At 43.8% G+C, this 21,188-nt stretch overlaps 9 protein-coding genes across 13 annotated transcripts; 3 read left to right on the plus strand and 6 right to left on the minus strand.

Moving 5' to 3' along the window:
- Positions 1–13: 13 nt before the first annotated feature.
- Positions 14–1,556, plus strand: BCIN_09g03630 (hypothetical protein). Its single transcript, XM_001551552.2, has one exon. It carries the CDS (start codon positions 336–338, stop codon positions 1,287–1,289), a length of 954 nt encoding a protein of 317 aa, XP_001551602.1. The 5' UTR covers positions 14–335; the 3' UTR covers positions 1,290–1,556.
- Positions 1,557–1,765: 209 nt separating this feature from the next.
- BCIN_09g03640 (hypothetical protein) lies at positions 1,766–4,105 on the minus strand. 2 transcript variants are annotated; one of them, XM_024695072.1, is made up of 3 exons: positions 4,061–4,105; positions 1,849–3,858; positions 1,766–1,787 (listed from the first exon to the last, which is right to left on the minus strand). In XM_024695072.1, exon 2 carries the CDS (start codon positions 3,823–3,825, stop codon positions 2,179–2,181), a length of 1,647 nt encoding a protein of 548 aa, XP_024550865.1. In that variant the 5' UTR covers positions 3,826–3,858; positions 4,061–4,105; the 3' UTR covers positions 1,766–1,787; positions 1,849–2,178. The 2 variants fall into 2 exon arrangements, with proteins under 2 accessions (XP_024550865.1, XP_001551601.1); XM_001551551.2 differs by having other exon boundaries at positions 1,766–4,105.
- A 134-nt stretch (positions 4,106–4,239) lies between these two features.
- On the minus strand, positions 4,240–5,932 carry BCIN_09g03650 (hypothetical protein). Its single transcript, XM_001551549.2, has 2 exons — positions 5,338–5,932; positions 4,240–5,289 (listed from the first exon to the last, which is right to left on the minus strand). The coding sequence occupies exons 1-2, from the start codon at positions 5,741–5,743 to the stop codon at positions 4,985–4,987; spliced, it is 711 nt and encodes a 236-aa protein (XP_001551599.1). The 5' UTR covers positions 5,744–5,932; the 3' UTR covers positions 4,240–4,984.
- A 571-nt stretch (positions 5,933–6,503) lies between these two features.
- Positions 6,504–8,313, plus strand: BCIN_09g03660 (hypothetical protein). Of its 4 annotated transcripts, none has more exons than XM_024695075.1 (5): positions 6,504–7,069; positions 7,125–7,229; positions 7,283–7,507; positions 7,568–7,710; positions 7,764–8,313. In XM_024695075.1, the coding sequence occupies exons 1-5, from the start codon at positions 6,899–6,901 to the stop codon at positions 8,245–8,247; spliced, it is 1,128 nt and encodes a 375-aa protein (XP_024550868.1). In that variant the 5' UTR covers positions 6,504–6,898; the 3' UTR covers positions 8,248–8,313. The 4 variants fall into 4 exon arrangements, with proteins under 4 accessions (XP_024550868.1, XP_024550869.1, XP_024550866.1 ...); XM_024695076.1 differs by having other exon boundaries at positions 6,504–7,007; XM_024695073.1 differs by lacking the exon at positions 7,125–7,229 and having other exon boundaries at positions 6,504–7,007.
- A 255-nt stretch (positions 8,314–8,568) lies between these two features.
- On the plus strand, positions 8,569–10,799 carry BCIN_09g03670 (hypothetical protein). Its single transcript, XM_024695077.1, has 6 exons — positions 8,569–8,790; positions 8,880–9,531; positions 9,588–9,607; positions 9,680–10,009; positions 10,099–10,357; positions 10,414–10,799. Exons 1-6 carry the CDS (start codon positions 8,650–8,652, stop codon positions 10,641–10,643), a joined length of 1,632 nt encoding a protein of 543 aa, XP_024550870.1. The 5' UTR covers positions 8,569–8,649; the 3' UTR covers positions 10,644–10,799.
- Positions 10,800–10,931: 132 nt separating this feature from the next.
- Bcmsc7 lies at positions 10,932–13,374 on the minus strand. The gene is made up of 3 exons (XM_001551546.2): positions 13,108–13,374; positions 12,878–13,049; positions 10,932–12,827 (listed from the first exon to the last, which is right to left on the minus strand). Exons 1-3 carry the CDS (start codon positions 13,164–13,166, stop codon positions 11,226–11,228), a joined length of 1,833 nt encoding a protein of 610 aa, XP_001551596.1. The 5' UTR covers positions 13,167–13,374; the 3' UTR covers positions 10,932–11,225.
- Positions 13,375–14,315: 941 nt separating this feature from the next.
- On the minus strand, positions 14,316–15,903 carry BCIN_09g03690 (hypothetical protein). Its single transcript, XM_024695078.1, has one exon. The coding sequence runs from the start codon at positions 15,745–15,747 to the stop codon at positions 14,494–14,496; it is 1,254 nt and encodes a 417-aa protein (XP_024550871.1). The 5' UTR covers positions 15,748–15,903; the 3' UTR covers positions 14,316–14,493.
- Positions 15,904–16,313: 410 nt separating this feature from the next.
- On the minus strand, positions 16,314–17,584 carry BCIN_09g03700 (hypothetical protein). The gene is made up of 2 exons (XM_024695079.1): positions 17,060–17,584; positions 16,314–16,987 (listed from the first exon to the last, which is right to left on the minus strand). Exons 1-2 carry the CDS (start codon positions 17,405–17,407, stop codon positions 16,553–16,555), a joined length of 783 nt encoding a protein of 260 aa, XP_024550872.1. The 5' UTR covers positions 17,408–17,584; the 3' UTR covers positions 16,314–16,552.
- A 486-nt stretch (positions 17,585–18,070) lies between these two features.
- Bcade4 lies at positions 18,071–21,070 on the minus strand. The gene is made up of 3 exons (XM_024695080.1): positions 20,862–21,070; positions 18,886–20,647; positions 18,071–18,831 (listed from the first exon to the last, which is right to left on the minus strand). Exons 2-3 carry the CDS (start codon positions 20,610–20,612, stop codon positions 18,789–18,791), a joined length of 1,770 nt encoding a protein of 589 aa, XP_024550873.1. The 5' UTR covers positions 20,613–20,647; positions 20,862–21,070; the 3' UTR covers positions 18,071–18,788.
- Positions 21,071–21,188: the final 118 nt, after the last annotated feature.

Raw genomic sequence — 21,188 nt, forward strand, 5'->3', positions numbered from 1 at the left:
GCGTGTCTGTGATGGTTTGAATGAATGTGAATCTCAAGAAGGTCTTCCTATCAGGCAAATATATTTGCCTGGCCTCTCTATCTATATACGTATTTTGGCACAGCTGAGATGATTTATCATCTATTGCCTATCTCCGAATTCAATGCGCCCCATAAACCCCCACAAGAGTATGTCATGGTGCTTAGAATTAATAATGATCGTTGACTTCATATGAGCTATAAATACCCGAGTAGGACTGTAATAACTAAACATTCTACCCATCAATCCAAAGCACCACCCTCATCATAGAACTATACTCAAAATCTCCAATCCCTCCCAAGAAATACAAAATCAAAATGCTCGCCCTCACAGGAACCACCGGCAAAATAGGCAAAGCAGTCCTCCAGGCCCTCCTCTCGCGCTCCCTCATCTCCCCCTCCGAGCTCATCATCTGCACCTCTTCCAACCCCTCAGACGCTAAATTCAACGACTTCAAATCTCAAGGTATCCAAGTGCGAAAATCAGACTACAATTCGCCATCTAGCATGAAGAGCGCTTTCGCCGGCGCCGACAAACTCCTCTTGATTTCTACACCCCAAAATGATCTCGATTACAACGATGCTCCGCACGGACAAGGTCGTGAAAAACACCATTTTGCCGCGATCGATGCGGCGAGAGAGGCGGGCGTGAAACATATCGTTTATGCATCATTAGCGTTCGGATTGGAGAGCAAGACGGGAGTGATGCGCGCGCATTTGAGAACCGAAGCATATCTCAAGACGTTAACCGATATCAAGTGGACGATTGTGAGAGAGGGGCTTTATCAGGAATCGTGGCCACTCTATGTCGGTTTCTACGACACGGCTGCGGATCCCCGCGAGGAATTGGTGGTTGCGGGAGATGGAGGATTGAGCATGATTAGTTTGGAGGATTTGGGGATTGCGAATGCATTGGTGTTGGCTGATACGTCGGGGAAGTATGATGGTCAATTGTTCTTCTTGAGTCCGAGGAAAACTGTCTCGATGACTGAGGTTTTGAAGATGGTATCTGAGATTAAGGGCAAGGAGATTAAATTGAAGATTGTGTCTGATCAGGAATATATCGATCATTATGCGGAGAAGGGATTCCCAAGAGCGATGTTGGAGTGGTGGGTTAGTAGCTATACTGCGCTTAGCGAAGGAGAGTGTGAAATCAAAGATGGAAAGTCGGATGAGTTGTTGGCGAGTGTTGGTGTAAAGCCTAAGGAGATGGAACAGACGGTTAAGGAGATGATGGCGGGAGGATTGAGAGGCCATGATAAGTTGACCTAAGGGAGAGAAACAGATTCTTTACTTGTGTATGATACCTAGCTGGTGTATTCTGATATAAAAGTCTATGTAATGGCCTTTCTTCATCGCAATCTGCACTTGAGATAGGCGGCGTTCTTACATGGATGGTGAAATGCAGTGAAGTAGGATCGATGAAGCGAAGAACTATTGAAAATATCAATATGCACTGGTTCATGGAGGCTTGTAACAATTCCACGAATCGAAGTTTTTTCTAAATCTCAGCGTCAGAATATCTATCCAGCTCATCCAGGTCCGATTGCATTAACATTATGTTAAACAATTCCACCTAATGATAGAATATAGGAAAGGAAGAAAGCCATCGTAAATTTTTGCATGCGTGTCCATGGACTACTACTAGGTTAGGATTCGGACTGGGAGAGTTTGATAATAATCAGAATGGTCATTCATATACACATTGAACGAGCAACCTTGATTCAACGTATCAAAACAAGAAAAGATCATCACGAGTAGTTCGCAGTGCTAAATGGTTATGTCAGAACTTATTGCTGCAATGCAATGAATGAATGAAAGCTCTGTTTACAATGTATCCCCGTCTGTCCCATGTAAATGCAATCAATGCACCTCTTTACAGTGTGTGTTCCCATATATCTCATTCCTCTCATGTACCCCAATACTCCCATATTCCCCAGTACATCATCTCAATGAGTGATCTGTAATCAATAAAAGCAAATGGGTATCTTATTGAAAACGCCGAATATGCTGCCCTCATGCCAACTCCAAATTGCTAGCAAATAGCTAAGAAATAACTTAAAGTATGCAAATGATTCCTTCATTGTACGTGCCATGAATACATGCCCCCTTCATTCAATGATGAGAATTATTCAAAGTCGGGTCGGACACTGACGCGAGATTAAGTGTTTGCTTCGACTTCAATGTCAGTCTCATCTTCTTCTTTGTCTTCCTCAAACTCCATATCATTTTCTGTATCAGCTTCAAGCTCTGCTTCCTCGTCACTGTCTTCAGAATTTCTCTTTCTCTTTTTAGAACCCTTGTCAACCTTCTTTACAACTTTCTTGACGACCGTCTTCTTGCCAGCTCTGAAACCTGGTTGCTTCTTGTCTCCAGTTCTGTTGACCAAGTGCTCAATTGGACAGACAGTGCTTTCCCAATCCGCAGAACCCTCTGATGTTGCAGCTCTACAGCGACCACATGTCTTTCCATGTCGGAGGAATAATTGATGGAGGGAATATTTCAAGTGATCAGGAATTCGAACTTCGCAGTGGCTGAAGGTTTGATCGCGGCTTGCTTTCTCTGGAACCCAGCCAAGCCACATACAATGACGCCAGACATGCGTGTCGACGGCAAAGCTGGGTCTTCCCAAGCAGAACAAAGCAACACATGCTGCAGTTTTGACCCCAATACCTGGCAAATCCATCAGTACCCGCATGGCTGCTGGTTTATCCAATGTGTGGACATAGTCAAGTGAGAGCATGTTCTCTCGCAAGCTCTTGATTTCAGCTTCCTTTTGCTCTTTAGTCTCCAGAACCTTTCCGACAAATGGAACTGGAACATCGGTTTCAACCCCTTTTAGCAAAGCCTCTAGAAGGTCGGTATTTTTATCGAAAACCACTTGTAGAATTGCCTTGATATAACCTGCCTTGACCTTAGCAAGACCGCCCGACCTGATAGCCTCCTCAACATCTTCCTTTGATGAAGCAAGTACGGCCTCCCATGAAACGCTGCCTGCACCCTTGCCAGACGTTCTTAATCCATACTCCGCCTTCAGACCTGCCATTGATTTGTTGGCGTTGCCAGCGGTGGTAGCAGCGCTGAGAAGGGTTCTCATAGTCGCGTCGAGAACATCCGGAACCTCTCCACATCCAGTTACAGTCTCGGAGGGAGCTGGAACTGTACCTGGTGGCTTGACTTCACCATGCAGAGCAGTCAACAAGCTGTTGACCGTCTCGGCCTCTTGAGCAGTGGGCGAGATGTGATCAGGGAAAGGTGTTTCACCAAATACGATACCATAGTTCTTCTTCTTTGTCTTGACAGGCTTAGCTTGGGAGCTATTAGCCTCGGTGGATACGTCGACAACCTTCTTCTTGCGTGGCAATCTCTTTTTCTTGGGCTCTTCTTCCTTGATATCTCCAAGAAGATCAGGAATACCCGAATCGCCAAGATTAAGTGGCTTCTCCTCATCTTCATCTTTGATAGAAGCTTTGACAGTGGTCCTGGTAGCTCTGGCTCGGGTGGCTCTCTTAGGAGTGGTGGGAGTCACTTCCGTGCCGGTATTGCCGAAATCGGCATCAAGGAGATCACCCTTTTGTCCCATTCCATGAGGAAGGACATCCCAACCACCTGTCATTGGCTCCGCCGCTGACTTTGCCTTCTTCTTCGGTGGAGCACGCTTTCGAGACTTAGTTGGAGACCCGGTGGCGACATTCTTGAGGATTTGTTTGCTATCCGTGGGTGTAGTTGGTGGCGATGAAAGAGTTGCTGCTGCATAATTTAGAGCTGCAGCGGCTTCTGCAGCCTTGGTGGCGGCTCGAGTGGGCATTATGAAATGGTAAATATTGAAACCCGACCTTGACTGAATCGAATGCCAATAGAAAGGATGGTATAATCACAAGCAGCTCAAAGAAGAGACTGAATGATCAGGATGAAGAGATTCAAGACAGAAACGATAGACTGGTCTTAAGAAAAGATGGATGTAGAAGAATTGTGGTTGTGAGAGGGAAGAAAACAAAATGTAAAGAGTCAGTTGAAGAACGAAAGCTGAGATGTCGACATACCTTTGACAATGAAGCTATATGCTCTATGATGACAATATCGACGCCACTAATACTTTCACTAATACAGAATGGGTAGTTGTTCGATGACCTTGGACTGTAGAGAGGCTCGAGCGTCAGATACATAAGGTATCTTTCTGATACCTTTCCACTTGGGGAAACTCCGGAATAATGGGCGAAAATGTATCAGAAGAAGACTTCGAATTCGAGGAAATATTCAAATCTCGTAAGAAAGAGGGGAAATCTTAAATTCACCTCAATCGCAATTCTCATTACGAATATCTTGAATGAAATGGAATTATCAAAGCTAATTCGCCCCTCTCCCTTAATTAGGAAGACAGATGGAAAGGCTCATCTCTAGGTCAGTCCTGTCAATTACGTTATTCACCTAGGTGTCTCACCTCGATGGAATATAGCTGATGAGTGGACAAGCAGGAACTTGAAAGTATGTAGGGAATTGCTTGCCATCTGAAAATAAGGAGAGAAGGCTGTGAAGATGGCTTCTTTTCTGATACCCATTGAGTATTCACTTATCTTCATCTCGGTGCAGTTGATTGGTCTGATGTGGAACAATCGATTCTTAAGACGACAATACACGGGGCATCTGATCTTAGGCTCATTCTTATAGTCAATCCATGGGATTTCGCAGAGTAAACGATTTTGTTTGATAACAGCGACATCCATACGGCTCTCTCCCCTTTGACTCAGGATGGCAAGAGCTCCCAGCTATCATCATCGGAGTCCGCTCACTTACTTATTTGCACACCTGGTAAAACTTAATTGCGAATGTATTTTTCAGAAAAATGATGCTCGAGAAACGCGGAGAGGAAAGGTTTACTGCGCATTCGATGCAAGTTCCAAGGAGAACAGTCAAGTGTGTTTCGAACTTCAGTTAATGATAAACGATTGTTCTTGATCATCTTTCCACTACTTGCTTGTTCTTCCTACCTCGGTCCTATCTCCAGGAAGCCTTTTCATGAGCCAGAAAGTAAAAGGGCCTACTTTCTCGTCGATCTCCTTCCATTTTTCATCCGGAGTATCGGCCTGTGGATGATTGATGTTCTCTTCAACGTAGACAAAACTGTTCACCTCATATAGGGGTCGCCCATACGGTGTTGCGTCAAGAAGAAACTCATAACCTAACTCATCCGCTTTTTTCATGCCCCAGTTGATAAACTGTTGGCTAACCCCTTTGCGTCGGTAGTTTGGATGGGTAAAGACGATATGAAGATCTTGTACTTTGGTCAGTTCCAAGCAGTATATTTGACTGTTTCACTCACAAATGTGTGGTTTTTGTGCTATTTTGTATCGGGGCCTAGAATATGTTTGCAGTGCCTGCTCGGCATACTTGCGGGAGCTATTATCCGGAAACCAAGTCAAAGTAGAAGGCGGTGGGTTTTCAAATGGGGTTTCATTGTAAATTTTCCATAGCGCCCCTCCTAAAATTCTACCATTTTCAGTATCGACGACTTTTTGCCAGTAACTCGATGGATCGTGAGTATGCCACTGCTTCAGTCGAGTTGCTGCTTCATCAATTGCATCTTCGCGGGCATTATCACTTGTTCCATGGATAGAGAACCATAGATGAAAGAATGTTTGCAAAGGGCTTTCGTAAGACTCAAACAAGCACCGTGCAAGCGCAGGGAAATCAACCTCGAAATCAACGGGCCGAAGCTGGAGAGTCATTTCGAGACTTCGTGTAGTAATATCTTTGAGATGGACAGCGCTGAAATGGTTTCGAGCCTTCTGGAGAGCTCAAAAGCTAGGCAATAAGTAATTTCCATGTGCCAGCATCCATTCCAAGAATGAGGTTAGTTAGAAATTGCTCAGAGTGCCGTACAAAGCCGCGTTTCACTGGAGTTGAATATCAAAGCCTAAGATGATGCGGAAACTAGGGTCCGGAACGAAGCCCGGATAATTTAGTGTGGGTCAGTAAGCACTAAGCCAGCGCGTTCCAGACTACCGGTAGTAATCCCGTAACAACGATTCGTCCAGATTAGACATACCCTGATGGGGCTTGGACATAGACTCAGTCGTTTGAAATAAAACGGTAATAAGATTCTAAGTCAAGTTTAGTGCGGGGCTTAGGTATTGTTAACGTTACATTGATGTATGCAACTGGCATCAAAAGGATGGTTTTTATCAGACAGTGAGCAGTTCTCCTCCGTTTGACTATTTGCCGAAATGCATTCATGGTTAGAGGAAGTTACTCTGCTCCACTATCTTTCTCGAGCTGCCAAATGGGGAAACGGCACTCGGATTGCGTGGCAAGCGGGCAGTCTACACAGGCTATACCTCGTAATGGTGACGTGCATTTGACTGTTACATTTCTAGAATTGATCCTTTTCATTTTGCAAAATATTTTTGGAATAAAAAGTATGTGCTATCAACACCAAACCATGGAACCCAGAAGTAGTACCTGATTTTCGTATTAAACGAATCTGTTGGTAGAAATCTTATGCAAACTTTAGCATATCACAATGAGTGTCAATCAAGATTTGCATTTCCCAGTCACACATACCAACCATGTTCCATGGAAATGAGGCCGAATTTTCCCAACTGTTAGGAGCGTCACTATAACCTCACCTTAACATCCGTGGTTTTCAAACTTGAAGCTATCTCTGATTAATTAGTTTGGTTATGGAACGAGTGTTAGCATGATTCCCGGTACTTCGTTACCTACCAATCTTAAGAAGACTATCAAAACCTAAAGCCAACAAGTATGAGCAGAGCACATTGTATATTTTTTCTTCGTTCGCATTTTAGCAAGAGTATTCATGTTAAACTATTTTGCGCAGCCCGTTTTCCTCTTTTCTTCACTTCCCCATTTTGGCCTCCAGCATGAACGAAACGCAATCTCTTATAACGAGTTTCAACAAGACACCTTTGGTGCAGATATTTGTGTGGATTCCAATTACTTTCTCAGCTCTAGGAGTATGTGTGCATCTAGGTACGAAGTTTGCTATTTCGGAGAAGTTTGAATGGCAAGATCATTTCGTAATGATATCAATGGCAAGCGAAGCAAGGTCTGATGGAATTTTGAAGCGTTCTGACAGTTGACTTGTAGACTTTTTCCATCGGCCAGACAATTGCAGTTGCAATTGAATGTGCAAATGGGCTTGGTAAATTGATCAACACACTGACAGACGGGCAAGTAGAGACGATTTTGAAAGTAATTGATCATAATTCAAGATGAATACACCAAACTAACCGATAGTACTCTAGGCACAATATTCAGCGAATATACTTTATATCGTGAGCTTGTTCTTTGCAAAAATATCTATAGTAATGTTCATTTACGACTTCACACCTATTGCAGCTGAGAGAATAGTGACGAAAGTTCTTGGATTCGTGATTTCACTATGGGCTATTACTTCTATTTTGGCCGTTGCCTTTCAGTGTCGGTCTTCAAAAGTATGGGATAGCATAGCCGGTGAATGTTCCAACCAAGTCAGTATCTCCTACTTTCTAACTTCGCCTTTGAGCTCTTGCTGACATTCTTTGACCAAGACAGCTTTCTGGAATTATAACGCAATCGTTAATATTGTGACCGATGCCAGTATAATCTTGCTTATTACATTCATAGCATTACACATACAGACTACCTGGAGTAGGAAACTCACATTGATATGGATCTTTGGTACTCGTATCTCGTCAGTATAAGTAGAAGAAAATTTTGAGATTCAATCGGCTAAACTGCATCTAGTGTCATTGCTGCTGTATCCTTTCAGTTATTCTATTCGAACAAAAGGATAGAGGATCCAACTTTTGACCCCTGGCGAACAACAATCTGCAACCAGGTCGTGCAGTGCCTGAGTATCATCACAGCATGTGCTCCATACTTGAAGATTTTTCTCGATAGTTTAGGATCGGGAATGTTAAGGTCAGATGACTTACGTCGACGGAATGGCAGAGTGGTAGAAGATCATCGCGGCTTCAATCGCAACATATCTGATTCCCGAGGAATCATAAAATCAAAGACAGGAAAGATGATTGGCCAGAAATTAGGCTTTACCAGTCGGGGCAAACTAGAGAGCCAGAAACTGTCTGAATTTGCGCCAGCCTGTTCAGCTGCTCAATCAAATGCCGTCATAGTGATTGATGAAGGAAATTTATGGGATGGACAGAGCGAATCTAGTCAATCTAGAATCATAACAAAACCCCGTGCTTGGAAATTAGATGTAAACTAGATGTAAATTAGTTGGATAGAAGAAAGTCTCACGACACCAGTATCAATACTGGCATATTTGAATTCACTCCAAAGATCATCAAACTATCGCTCAACATAAAACGAATCCCGGACTAGTACCCCCAGAAAAAGATTTGTGTTTTTGATATGTATCAGGGGTCTAAATCCCAGTCTAGAACAACAAATCAGCCCATGTGCATGCGCAACTCCATGGATAAGAAACACATGCAACATTTTCATTAGACCCCTGTGAAAGCCTGCAACCACCTAATCTCTGCAACTACATCGTTTAGATATATTACCTCACTTTTCACTGTTTCTTGAAGAAAGAAAATAAGAAACTCTAAAGATATCTTAAACCTTAAGGTTTAACGCTCAATACCTAAACATTCCTACTACCAAAATGACCACACAAAAACGCGACGATGAAGTCGAAGCTGTGGAACTCGGTACCGTCCAGAACAAAACTCTAGCACGGCACGACAGCGCCGAAAGCAGAGATAGAGATGAATTGAAACGGTTAGGAAAAACGCCCGTTCTGAAAGTTCGTCAACATTGCACTTTTAAAAAATCGCCTATCAGCCCCGTTTCCCAGAAGATGATTCATTCGGATGCTAACAATCCCCTCCATAGAGAAACTTCGCATTCATGTCCATCCTCGGCTTCAGCTGCACGATTCTGATAACCTGGGAAGGAAGCCTAACCGTGTTCGTCAGCGGCCTTCAAAACGGAGGACCAGCCGGAATCATCTACGGGTTTCTCGTTGTCTGGCTTGGCAACCTGTCGGTTTTTTCTACGCTCTCGGAACTGGTATCTATGGCTCCCACTTCAGGGGGCCAGTACCATTGGGTTTCCATGCTTGCGCCTTCCCGATGCTCTAAGTTTCTGAGCTACATCACGGGCTGGTTGACTGTTACGGGCTGGCAGGGCCTTGTTGCGTCCGGTGGCTATCTCACCGGGACTATTATCCAAGGATTGATTGTGTTGACCGTTCCATCGTATGCTGCGTCCGAAACTTCATGGCAAGGCACGTTGTTATACTGGGCGGCGATATTTTTTGCCGTTTTTATCAATACGGTCGTTAGTAGCTTGTTACCGAAGATCGAAGGGTTAATCCTGGTACTGCATATTTTGGGGTTTTTTAGCATCTTGATTCCGTTGGTTATACTGGCGCCGCATGATTCGGCAAGCGATGTGTTTACCGGTTGGCTGAATGAAGGAAACTGGTCTACTCAGGGACTTTCGTTTTTTGTCGGGCTGATTGGAAATGTTTTTGCGTTTCTTGGTACGCCTTGCAATATCTTTGGAGTCTGAGTATGTAAAATACTAACATTGTTTTAGGTGCGGATGGAGCATTTCATGTAAGTCTTCTACTAATAAGGCATTGAATGGTGCCTAGCGAGGTTTGTAAGGGAGACTAACGAGCGATGCAGATGTCAGAAGAAATCCGCAATCCATCTCTAGTAGTACCCAGATCCATCATTTTGAGCATAATACTGAACGGAAGCATGGGATTTGCAATGATAATAGCAATTTTGTTTTGTCTTGGAGACATTGATGCTGCGTTGTCAAGCGACACTGGCTACCCGTTTATCGAAATTTTCTTCCAAGCGACTAGATCTATAAGTGGGTCAGCAACTATGGCGTCGTTAGTGGCCATATTAGGTTTATGCGCTACTGTTGGCAGTCTGGCTTCGACATCTCGCATGCTTTGGTCGTTCGCTAGAGATCATGGCGTGCCTGGTTGGAGAACCATTTCAAAGGTAAGTGTGTAGCGGTACTCTTGTTCCTCCGAATTTGTTCTTGGTCTATATCTAATCTGACACTAACACGGTTATATATCCTGATATAGATTGATAATCGCACTACAATTCCACTATGGTCTATTGCTATTACTTGCATTGTCTCATGTCTACTTGCATTGATCAATATTGGCTCCGCAACAGTCTTCAACGATGTTGTATCTCTATCTGTTGCTGGTCTCTATAGCTCCTACTTAATCTGCGCGGTTCTTTTACTATATCGTCGTCTCACTGGAGGATTTCAAACACTCACAGATATTTCCGAAGGACCAGTTTTGGTAAACACTACAGGTGCTCAATTAGTTTGGGGTAAGATGTATCTTGTACTTTCAATTTTGCGACACTAACGCGAGCCAAATAAATAGGACCATGGCATGTTCCAGGAGTGTTCGGTATTATCAACAACACTTTTGCTATCGTTTACTTGACTATTGTTCTGTTCTTCAGCTTTTGGCCCTCTGCATTACCTGTTACTGCGGCGAACATGAACTACAGTTCTTTGGTTACTGGCGCCGTAATGATATTTAGTATAATATACTATATTATATTGGGAAGACATGAATGGAATGGCCCAGTTGTCGAGGTGCATTTGTGATAGTCCAAAAGTGATGGTTTTGCTATACCAAGACTTTGAGACATACTATAGCTCCAAAGCCAAGAATGAGGATGGAATTAACGAGAATGAATAGAGACCGAAAACATGTATTGTGGGAAATCTGGTTAACATTCGATGAATCGAAGCGAGGCTTGAAGCGAGTTTATATTTGGGTGTTTGATTTGCGTGCAATCTGTGTGGAAAGTCTCATTCATTACTCTTTCAGACTTGGTTACTAAATGGGTTGCTCATGTACTGGTAGTCACCACTAGGTAACAAGAGAATCTTTGCATAGAGTGAAACGTATTCGATTGTTAAAATCCCAGTTATGGAAAATAATTAGAAAATAATACACGCTTGTCTTGTTTCTTGTTTATATTTGGGCGCTTCTATTGCCTCCGTCTCCTGTGACCCTCAAGAAAGGCCTTTGGAAAAATCATTGTATCGAATTTACATGATAAATATTAGCATAAAGGTATCTTGCATATGACATTAACTCAAAAATTTGCCACCCTACATAAATACCTCCGCCTGTACCGACTTGCCAGTCCATCATTCCATATATTACTACTCCATATCTGATTAACTCATCCCCAACATGACTTTTATTCCCCTCCATTTACCTTTCACCCCAGCCCCATATCCAATATCCACTACCGCCTTCGTAAACGCGAAGCCCTTTGTTGTGTCCGGGATCGGGTATCGAAGCGGAGGAGGAATAGCAGTACAAGCAGGAGACCATGGCCAACGGTCCTCACAAATAGCTTTGATATTACAAAGTCCTCTCAAGCCCTCCTCACCAGCGAATCTTCCATATCCACTACCAGCCACGCCGCCAAATGGTAACTGAACTGCATAGTATGCACCAAAATCGTTTATAGCTACCATACCAGACTTAATGTTCTTGATTATGGCATTGAGTTCCCAGTCTTTGGATCCAAAGACAGAGGCACCGAGTCCGAAATCGGGATGGTTTGCGATGTTGCAGGCATCTTCAGGGTTCTTAGCTCTCATAACGACGCAAATAGGTCCGAAGCACTCTTCGTTAGCAATGGCCATCTCAGGGGTGACATCAACGATTAGAGTAGGACTAAAGTAATGTCCCGAGCGATGAACTGGATGGTTGAAACGTTTACCGCCAACCAAAAGACGAGCTCCATCCGAGACGGCTTCTGCAATCAATTTCTCGAGTCTTCCAAATGAAGCATCAGAAATAACTGCTCCGACATCAACTGGCGATTCCGCTGTAGAGTCGAGAGCAGAGCCGACACGAAGAGCTCGAATCCGTGGCTCGAGTGCTGCGACAATTTTGTCATAAACATCCGGAAGACCAATAATTCGTTCGATACCAATACAATTTTGTCCAGCGGCTTGGAATGTACCACGAAGGAGGATTTCGGTGATACGTGGAAGATCGCTAACCGCGGAATTCATAATAATCGCTGCATCCTTGCCTCCAAGCTCGGCAACAACTGGGATTAGAGGCTTAGATGCTGCCGCAGCTACCAATTTGGCGACAGGTCGGCTACCGATGAAAGTTATATGAGAGATCCTAGGATGAGACGAAAGATGATTTGCAGTATCTGGCCAACATGTAACGACTTGAATCAGATTGGAATCATGACCACATGCGTATAATGCTCCTCTTGCAATAAGAGAAAAATGCTGTGCACTCCAAGCTGTATTTTCGGATGCCTTGACCACAATTCCATTTCCAGAGAAAATTGCGGAGATTATTGGGCCAAGCAAGTTATGAAGAGGATAGTTCCAAGAGACCAGAGCAGCGACAACTCCCAAAGGCTCGTATTGGACCGTATTCTTCTTGTACATCATGAGCAAGTTCGTAGGTCTTCGAGAAGGACTCAATGCCTTTTCACCATGCTTCAAAGTCCAGCTAAGCTTTTCGACAGTCACTAAAATTTCTCCTAATGCGGCATCAATCATAGTTTTTCCTGAATCCAAACATGCGACCTTGCAAAGTTCATCCTGGTGGTCCAATATATATGCCATCATAGAGCGTAGAACTTGTCGCCTTTGGGTAAAAGTAGTTCGCGCCCATTTCTTCTGTGCGACATGTGCCTTCTCAATTGCTCTATCGATATCTTCGGGCGATGAAGGGGCGACGTATCCTAGGAATTGTCCAGTTGCTGGAGCATAACATTGAATATTCGATGATTCGGTGTCCTATATATCATCAGCGTCGCTGCCCCCGTGTCTATTTTGTTTCCACCAACCTTGATGCTCGGGTTATCCAAAATCTTCTTCTCCTCTGGTGCTTTTAATTCAGTAATAGAATAGCGTAGAACCGGCTCCGCATTATACCATTCAATAAAACGAATTGTTCCGTAGAGAAAACATCCAACAACTGCTGTAGCTCCAGCGGCTAATGTGAACATGAGCTTCTCACTGTAGACACATCTAGATTAGCAATAGTTCCCAAGTTTTCTGCGCCAACTCAACTTACACATCTCCATGCTTCCAACCTGCAAAAGGTCCATCTGGAAGGGGGTGGTCTCTTTCCATTTGGTTGATTGCACCTGGGCAATACTGGTAGATATTGGTATACGCTGGCCGATTGGATGGCCTGTTTTCAACGAAGGATATCCAGCACTATGCCCATTTACCAGAAGAAATACAGGATACTAGTTCATACAACCCAATTGTCAATGAAACCTTTCAAAACATGCTTTCAACAAATAACAGCTTTCTGAGAAAAGGAAGAAGTAGTATCATAATGATGGCCCAAACAAATTTCTGGGGAGAGCTTAATCCCTGCTAGTTTCATCACGGAACTTTCCGCCTAGAACCCCGAAAGATGACAATGGTGCACTACAACATTTTAGCCTATAGGCAAAACACGGACCGAGGGGCCTCGTGTTACTGAATCGGGTAGTCCTTTGAAGTACTTTGCCGTACTAGATATTAGGAAGGATGAGAGGCTTTCTTTGATCTGATCCTCCCGTGACTTTTCCATGATCATGAGATTGAGTTGAGATTTCAGATGTTACTGGATTGGATTCCCATCTACAAAGCGCTGCAGTGAAGGAGAAAAAGACACCAAGAGCTAGGTCTCATAACGTGAAATTTAGCATGAAGCGAAGGAACACGTATACTACAAGTTGTTTATATCTTGTGTTTCAGCCGCGAATAACGTCTACTCATCCAAGCATCGCAGTTATGGCGGCAAATTGAATACGCAGTGTTCAATTCATCCTACGAAGTGTTGTAGGCTGCGTAGTGTTCCTTGATTTTGTATATACCAATATCTACGAATTGATGCTTTGAGATATCCACTAGAGATATCGATTTTCAGCCATGAAGATCATGTTTAGATATTACGCTTGTGGATGAGAAACGACGCATACAACCACATTGTCCAGTGGTATCATGATGCCTAGAGGTTTCTGGACGAGTGGCATATCCATAATTAAAGGATGAGATAGGCAAATTCTTTTAAAGCCACGCCCTCTCTTATTAGTACTTGGAAGCTGACTTTGACTTTCAATAATGAGAGCGTTTGCCGGGTGGCAAGGGTAAGATAGAAAATTTACATCGGATCACACTCGTCGTCTCATTGTATCTCAGGCAATGGGATTCGGAATCTTATCTGGAGAACACGAATTAGAAGAGAATCTAATTAATAGATCCTATGACTTTAAGCCACTTTACTTTTGAATTTTAGTCTAGACGTCATGATATTTTCGCAACAACTTCAAGGTGGAAACGTGTAGCACATTTGCAAGTGAGACTACTGGACGCTGGCTAGAGTCCTGCTCTCTGAACAGGAACGCTTGAGTTGCAGTGACTTGATTTTCTCATCTTCTCCCTGATCGCTCGAGTTCCCCCCATATCATGTATTCTCAGCTTTATTTTTACAAGTGAACCGGTGTAACGGCCATCCTCTCTGTCTGTGCTCTTCACTACAGTACCTCGTTATTTCCTCTCTCTCTCCCTCTCCACAACAGATTATAAACTTTGCTCCTCCGATTCCACAATAGTCGCACCATAGAAATTTTGAGTTTTGGTCATTCGCTGTCCATCTATGGATTGCTCTCAGTGAGCGTTCAAAAAACCAATTCCACACCTCTTCACGTTGCTGTGCTCGTTTTTTTGTTAAACAGGGACGCTCTAATACAGGCTGTACAATACCTGCACAAACATTGGTGTACATAAAATCTTTCCACTGTCCACCATTGCCTAGAAAGTAAGGTTCCTCAAATAACCCCTTCTTACCATATCGCATATGTAGCATATCAACCACAAAGCAATCGTCAAAAGGGGTGCGAGGGTTGCTGCCATTTACCAGTGAATTCGTATCCTCTCCTGGTGGAAAGAAGACCAGAATGACTCCTTTGCAACGTCCTAACATCAGTTTTTTAAAGGCACTGTCTGGCCTCTGATGTTCCCCGTTGAGATTCCGGTGTTTTGGACGTATCAAAACAAAACGCATTACGTGCATATCAGAGGCATTCACCAGAACTGGTTGTTCATTGCTGATTTGAATTTTCAGTTGTTGGCCTTCTCCACAAAACCTGAAAAAAAGTTGATACATCAACTCACATCCAGAAGCCCACTGTGAACATCGAGACTCATAAAATGCGCGCTCGAGTTGCGTGGAATTTAGTCGTCGTGTTTCTGGAGGTGCTTCAGGATGTATTCTGCAGGTACTCTGCCTCCATATTTCTTGATCTGGTGGGTAAGGACTGTCGTCGTAGCAGAAACATCGTGCTGCCTCTGTATACACTGTGTCGGACTCTTCGATTTTTCTACTTTCCATTTCTGAGCTATGGTAAAGACTGAGGTTCTCATATCGCCGATCCCGGGTTAAGCGTTCATAGTTGAGGAGGGTGATCAAAGTTCTGAGGGGAATTGGTTGCGATGCGACATGAATTAGTTTGCGCTCTGGTAGGATGGTTGGGGCTGATGTAGGAAGGGCTGTTTTGGGAAGGCCCAAATCTGGAAGAGTTGATATCAGGGGAGTTGACTCTACAGAGCTTGATCTTACAGGGTTTGATCCTAAAGCGTTTGGTCCTGACTCTTCTATGGTTTGAATTGATCGTCGTATCAGTTTCGAGTTAAAAAGTTCTGAATTCGTTGGTCCCATGATTAGGAATTTCCCGATATACAAAAGAATACAAAGTCAATTTCCAATGATCCAAAAGTGTGATAGAGCAACGCAAGCGAATTGGAAGTAAAAGTTACGAATGTGTCGTGGCAATCAAATGAAGAAAAGGAAGATGGAAGAGTGTGGAAATATACCCGATTTGTAGACGAGTGAAGAAGGAACGACAAGGAAGGGCTGATAACCAAATTTGCTCGTGAAGGAAGAGCGGATGTCTTTGCTATGTACGGTACTTGTAAATCATTTGATATCCAAAATGAATGATCCCGAAGAGAACAAACAAACAAATATAAATCTCATAGAAATGAAGCGAACGATTGATAATCTGCCGTTCAATTGGAAAACAAGAAAACGTCTTCATTCTTCAATCCGACTAAAAAATTCAAATTATAATTCAGCGGCTCACACTCTCACATCAAAGGCTCATTCATGTCTAGTCTGCAAATCTGGAGTACTCGATACATGCTATTGAGTATCTCCCTACCTATCTCGCCTGATCACCTGATGGAAATTTTCTGTCTCCGCAATACATAGGTAGGTTCTAATAGTGGGTTTACAAAAATGTGTTGTATTTCGAAAGCTATAGCTTAAGATTTAGATATCCTCGTCATTTAGACTGAATTGGCTAATACACTACACTAATAAAACGTTTCACATAATGAGTAATCCCAAATCCCAACGAAAGCAGTTTTCTCCTTAATCTCCCTATTCTCTCATAAACCTCCACCCCTCCAAAACCCCTCCCAAACACATTCCCAAACCACCAACCCCCCCTCCTCATCCAACCCTAAATCCCCCCTGTAACCCTCGCCTCCCCTCTCCTCCTCCCCACCCCTAAACTAACCCCCACCTCCACCATCGTCTTCCCACCCCTCACCTGCGTAACCGTGGTCCACGGCACCAACAATCCCTCCCTCTCCAAACAACCCAGAACCTCCTCCTCACCCAGCTTTTCACACCTCTCCTTCTTCTCCTCAAACCCCCGCCCCTGATTCCCCATCCCCACAGCCGAAGTCGTACTCGCAGACGATCTCGTAATCGTTTGGAAAGTCCGCGGCGCTTCACTCAGCGGTACAATAACCAAACCCGAACCCGAACCCGTTTCCAACGCATCCACATCCCGCGCAGTAATAGTAACCGTAGCGACAGTGTAGTAGATTGTCGACGCAGGAACAATAATAGTAGTAGTCGGAGTAAGGAATTCTCTACTCCAACTCAGATCCTTAAAGCGATCAAAAAATCTCAGTATTTCTTTCACTACGAATGGAAAATTTGTGTGCGGGGATTTACTTACAGCTGTTATGGAAGGGACGGGGGTTGGGATCGGAGATGTGGCTACTACTTCTGCATCTGTGGGAGCGCCAGTTCGATATGTGGCGATGTTGAATCCTTCTTGGCCGAACGGACCTAAGTTGCGTGCGTGATGTGCGTCTTCGGGTTCTGTATCGGTATTTATGTGTTGACTGATTGCGATCATAGAGAGTGATGTATCGGAGGGGATAGGAGAAAGAGTTGGTTCTGCTGCGAGATTATATTCCAAGGCGTTCTGAGGACTGATGGATGTTTGTGGCCAAGCTGATGCGGTGGAAGAGTAGGCGAAAACACCCAGGAGGGTGAGAGAGCGTGCTGCTGTGATATGCATGGTTGAGGGATAGTGTTCAATTCAAGTATATAATGGGGTAATCGAAGCAAAACAAGAAATACTAAGACTGGTCTGATAAAGATGTTTAATATTGAAATGAAGATATTGATATTGATATCGATCCTGAGACAAAGAAATCGAAGTTTATATACCACAAATCTCACACCCAGAAAAACCATCACTATACAACCATACAAACTGGATACCCCATACCCCAAGCCCACTGCACTGCACCGCAGCGCAGCGCCATCAATCCAGAGCACAAAGTCTCCAACCAAGCCAACTCTCACATGATAACTATTCATAGATTTCCCGGCTCTACTATTCCCAGAATCCAAAACCCAATGTCTCGAATTCAATATATCCCATCTCATCCCAGCAAACCAACTCACACAGCTTTCCGCAGTAACCTTTGCGCCTAGAAGGCCCGCCGATCGATCGATGATGTGTGAACGAACCGACTACACATGCCTCCAACATACATGTACATACCACGATTCCCAATCCACAATCCATCAAACAAACAAACAAACAAACAAACAAACAAACAAACCCTCCAAAAACGTCCGCAAGCAAGGTGGCGGAGTGTAAAAAACCATGCGAGAGTTGAGACAAAAGCAATTTACAACTGTTGGTTCCGTGGACCTTGTATGCGAAACTAATTGTTGGTACTCATAGCCCTGAATTATACATAGCCTATTGCACTGCACATCTCAAGGATAAGCGAGCACTTCTATGTAAGTAATTGCGGCATAAGATAGAACCAACAATTAGTAAAAACGATCAGAATCTGCACCCAAAATACATGGAGGAAAACACTTCTCTCTTCCAATGAATAAGAGCAACACGAGAGAAAACCTAAGCCGGCGCACGAAAATATAATACAATGATGAGAATCAAAATGACATGACAGTTCTTTGTATTTGAAACTAGTAGAAATGGTCGACGAGATTGTGGACCAGTTTTGTTCCAAATTACTCACACTAGCATAGTAACAGATAAACGTATGTCTGAGTTCTCAGAATTGTTGCAACGGTATAACCTTCTCCGCTGGAACAACACTTCGAGACCTGGTAATCAACTAAAGACAAAACACAATGAACTTACATTCCTTAAATTCCTCGACTTTACATGATATGCAGGCATCTATTCTGAAGCACATGCTAAGATCGTTCTAACAGACCATTTCTCTTCACTTTACGAGTTGAGCAATGCTTATTTATGATATGATTGTGGCACCGATATTGTGCATCAAAATCTACCTGGGAATTCGTAAAATCTATAATTTGGCCAAAGCGACCAAATTCAAACAACCGCGCCATATTTGTACCTAATCTAAAAAGTTTCCCAAAGTTTGAATTTACTTCCGAATTTCTAAATTTCAGTTGTAATCTCTGTTGGCATCACTCGCAAAGTTATGTAAACTATTAAAGTCAGTGTATTGTCCAGGATGAGACATCGAGAGCGAGCAAACATACCTAATATCTTGACGATCTCTAACCGAAGGTGTGCTAGACTCAGTCGCCTCTAGCTTGGGCCTCGCATTGCCATTCTTAGCACCATTGACGCCCTGGTCTTGGCTGCCATCGGGAACTACCTGACCCTTTGAGTCTACTGTTGCTCCCTGGCTGATGAGATTGAATTCCTTTTCTCCTGCTACACCATGAATAACAGCTTCCTTCGCACTCTCAAGAACCTTCATCTTACGAGTTTCACCTCGAATTTGTTCCAAATGCTCGAAGTAACCATCTTGAACCGGTGTTACGTAGGTACCACAGAAAACACCAACTTCGAATTCTTGTGTCTTTGGATCGCGAGGAGAAAGTTCTGCACATGCTGCCTTCAAGTCCTCCAATGACTGATAAATGACTTCGTCCGCACCAATGTGTTCGGCAATCGCATATCTATCACGGTTATGTGCGACAAGTTCTTGGGGCGATGCAAGATCAATACCGTAGATGTGAGCGTGGGTAATGGGTGGAGCAGAGGAAGCGAATATGACCTTCTTTGCACCTGCCTCACGGGCCATCAATACAATCTCCCTACTGGTCGTTCCACGAACAATACTGTCATCAACCAAGAGAACTGTACGTCCGGCAAATTCAGACTCCATTGCACTAAGCTTGCGTCGAACAGACTTTTGACGAGCACCTTGTCCTGGCATAATGAAAGTACGGAAGACATAGCGATTCTTGATAAATCCTTCACAGTAAGGTATCTTGAGACGCTTCGAAACACTCTGAGCTGAAGTATTGGAGGTTTCAGGAATTGGAATAACGACATCAATCTCTTTGACTGCCTCAGGGCCAAGAACCTTGCTGATTGTATCGGCAAGTTTATTTCCCATAGCTTGTCGACTTCGATGAACACTGATTCCATCGATGATAGAATCGGGTCTAGCAAAGTAAACATACTCGAAAATATCTGGAGCATAGTTCTTTTGTGGAACGATTTGTCTGAAGTGAGGTTCTGAGCCCTTTCTGATGATGACGGCCTGTCCAGGGAGAATATCAACGAGATCGCTGAATCCAAGTTGCTTCAAAGCAACTGATTCAGAAGCCATCATGTAATCCTTAGCTCCTGTTTCGGTTAATCGAGAACCCAAGATGAGGGGACGAATGCCGTGTGGATCGCGGAAACCGAGGATGCCAAAACCAGCCAACATTGCTGTGCATGCCCAGCCTCCAACACATCTGCCATACATTCTCTCCAAGCTCTTGAAAATATCTTCTTCATTGACACGGGCCTTTCCAGTCTCATTGAGCTCGTTGGCAAAGATGTTGAGCATTAGCTCACTATCGCTGTCGGTGTTGATGTGTCTATGAGCTTCGAAATCGAGGAAGCGCTTGAGCTCTGGGGCGTTGATCAAGTTTCCGTTGTGCGCAAAGGTAATTCCGTAAGGACTGTTGACATAGAAAGGTTGAGCTTCGGCACTAGCACTGCTTCCGGCTGTGGGGTATCTCAAGTGACCGATGCCCATGAAACCAGGAAGGTCCTGAATGCGGGATCCATCTTGGAACACTCTTGAAGCCATACCGTTACCCTTGCATTGATAGATTCGACCGCCAGCGGCACATGTAGCGATTCCGCAGGCATCTTGTCCTCTGTGTTGCAAGTAGTAAAGTGCTTCGTGTATTTGCGATGCCGCCGTGGTTGAGTTGGGGTCGTCATACGCGGCCAAGATCAATCCGAGAATTCCGCACATCTTGTAAAAGTTTTATGAGGTTAATTGTTTGTGTACTAAGTCGATTTTGTTAGTTCTGCCACTGATAAGAAATAAAAGATTCGAGGGCAATTAAATTTAGAAAACTGGATCTGCAGAATCCTGTTTGTGAGTGTAACGATTCCGACTTTCTCGCCGGAATCGATTCAGGAAGTTCGACGTAGTGTAACTCATGAAAGAGTACGTGACGTCCAAATTCGCGACCTTGTGAGAGAAGAGGAACGGACTTACTCGTAGGACTCTTCCAATGTGACTCTTTGGAGAAAAGTCAGAGGCGAATAATCGTATTGTAAGTTGAATTTCAAGTGAAAGGTGTACAATCACTCCAAATGGAATTGATGGTGACTGAAAGGTCGTAGATTGAGCAGATATCTGCGAACAGAAGATAACTTTGACGACATTTTGAAGGTTTAGGATTTTTTTTTCTCCCACATCCCACCTTGATAATAAATTTAGACTGGACCGAAGAAGATCCTACGTCGTTTGAGTAGGCGGTGAGACGTTGCACTGTGGGCAGAATTCAAGATGAAGTTCTTGGCACGTTACACCCCAGACGGA

Source organism: Botrytis cinerea, chromosome 9 (genome assembly GCF_000143535.2).
Source record: "Botrytis cinerea B05.10 chromosome 9, complete sequence".
Classification (NCBI taxonomy): domain Eukaryota; kingdom Fungi; phylum Ascomycota; class Leotiomycetes; order Helotiales; family Sclerotiniaceae; genus Botrytis; species Botrytis cinerea.

Coding starts and splice junctions, on each gene's coding strand:
- BCIN_09g03630 (XM_001551552.2), top strand. CDS start 336: ATGCTCGCCCTCACAGGAACCACCGGCAAAATAGGCAAAGCAGTCCTC.
- BCIN_09g03640 (XM_024695072.1), bottom strand. CDS start 3,825: ATGCCCACTCGAGCCGCCACCAAGGCTGCAGAAGCCGCTGCAGCTCTA.
- BCIN_09g03650 (XM_001551549.2), bottom strand. CDS start 5,743: ATGACTCTCCAGCTTCGGCCCGTTGATTTCGAGGTTGATTTCCCTGCG. Junction 5,290..5,337: donor AGCACAAAAACCACACATTT/GTGAGTGAAACA, acceptor CCAAAGTACAAG/ATCTTCATATCGTCTTTACC.
- BCIN_09g03660 (XM_024695075.1), top strand. CDS start 6,899: ATGAACGAAACGCAATCTCTTATAACGAGTTTCAACAAGACACCTTTG. Junction 7,230..7,282: donor AAGTAGAGACGATTTTGAAA/GTAATTGATCAT, acceptor ATAGTACTCTAG/GCACAATATTCAGCGAATAT. Junction 7,711..7,763: donor ATCTTTGGTACTCGTATCTC/GTCAGTATAAGT, acceptor AACTGCATCTAG/TGTCATTGCTGCTGTATCCT.
- BCIN_09g03670 (XM_024695077.1), top strand. CDS start 8,650: ATGACCACACAAAAACGCGACGATGAAGTCGAAGCTGTGGAACTCGGT. Junction 9,532..9,587: donor AAATGTTTTTGCGTTTCTTG/GTACGCCTTGCA, acceptor ACATTGTTTTAG/GTGCGGATGGAGCATTTCAT. Junction 9,608..9,679: donor GTGCGGATGGAGCATTTCAT/GTAAGTCTTCTA, acceptor CGAGCGATGCAG/ATGTCAGAAGAAATCCGCAA.
- Bcmsc7 (XM_001551546.2), bottom strand. CDS start 13,166: ATGGAAAGAGACCACCCCCTTCCAGATGGACCTTTTGCAGGTTGGAAG. Junction 13,050..13,107: donor GGTTGGAAGCATGGAGATGT/GTAAGTTGAGTT, acceptor ATGTGTCTACAG/TGAGAAGCTCATGTTCACAT. Junction 12,828..12,877: donor TGGATAACCCGAGCATCAAG/GTTGGTGGAAAC, acceptor GATGATATATAG/GACACCGAATCATCGAATAT.
- BCIN_09g03690 (XM_024695078.1), bottom strand. CDS start 15,747: ATGGGACCAACGAATTCAGAACTTTTTAACTCGAAACTGATACGACGA.
- BCIN_09g03700 (XM_024695079.1), bottom strand. CDS start 17,407: ATGCATATCACAGCAGCACGCTCTCTCACCCTCCTGGGTGTTTTCGCC. Junction 16,988..17,059: donor CCGTCCCTTCCATAACAGCT/GTAAGTAAATCC, acceptor GATCGCTTTAAG/GATCTGAGTTGGAGTAGAGA.
- Bcade4 (XM_024695080.1), bottom strand. CDS start 20,612: ATGTGCGGAATTCTCGGATTGATCTTGGCCGCGTATGACGACCCCAAC. Junction 18,832..18,885: donor AGAGATCGTCAAGATATTAG/GTATGTTTGCTC, acceptor TGACTTTAATAG/TTTACATAACTTTGCGAGTG.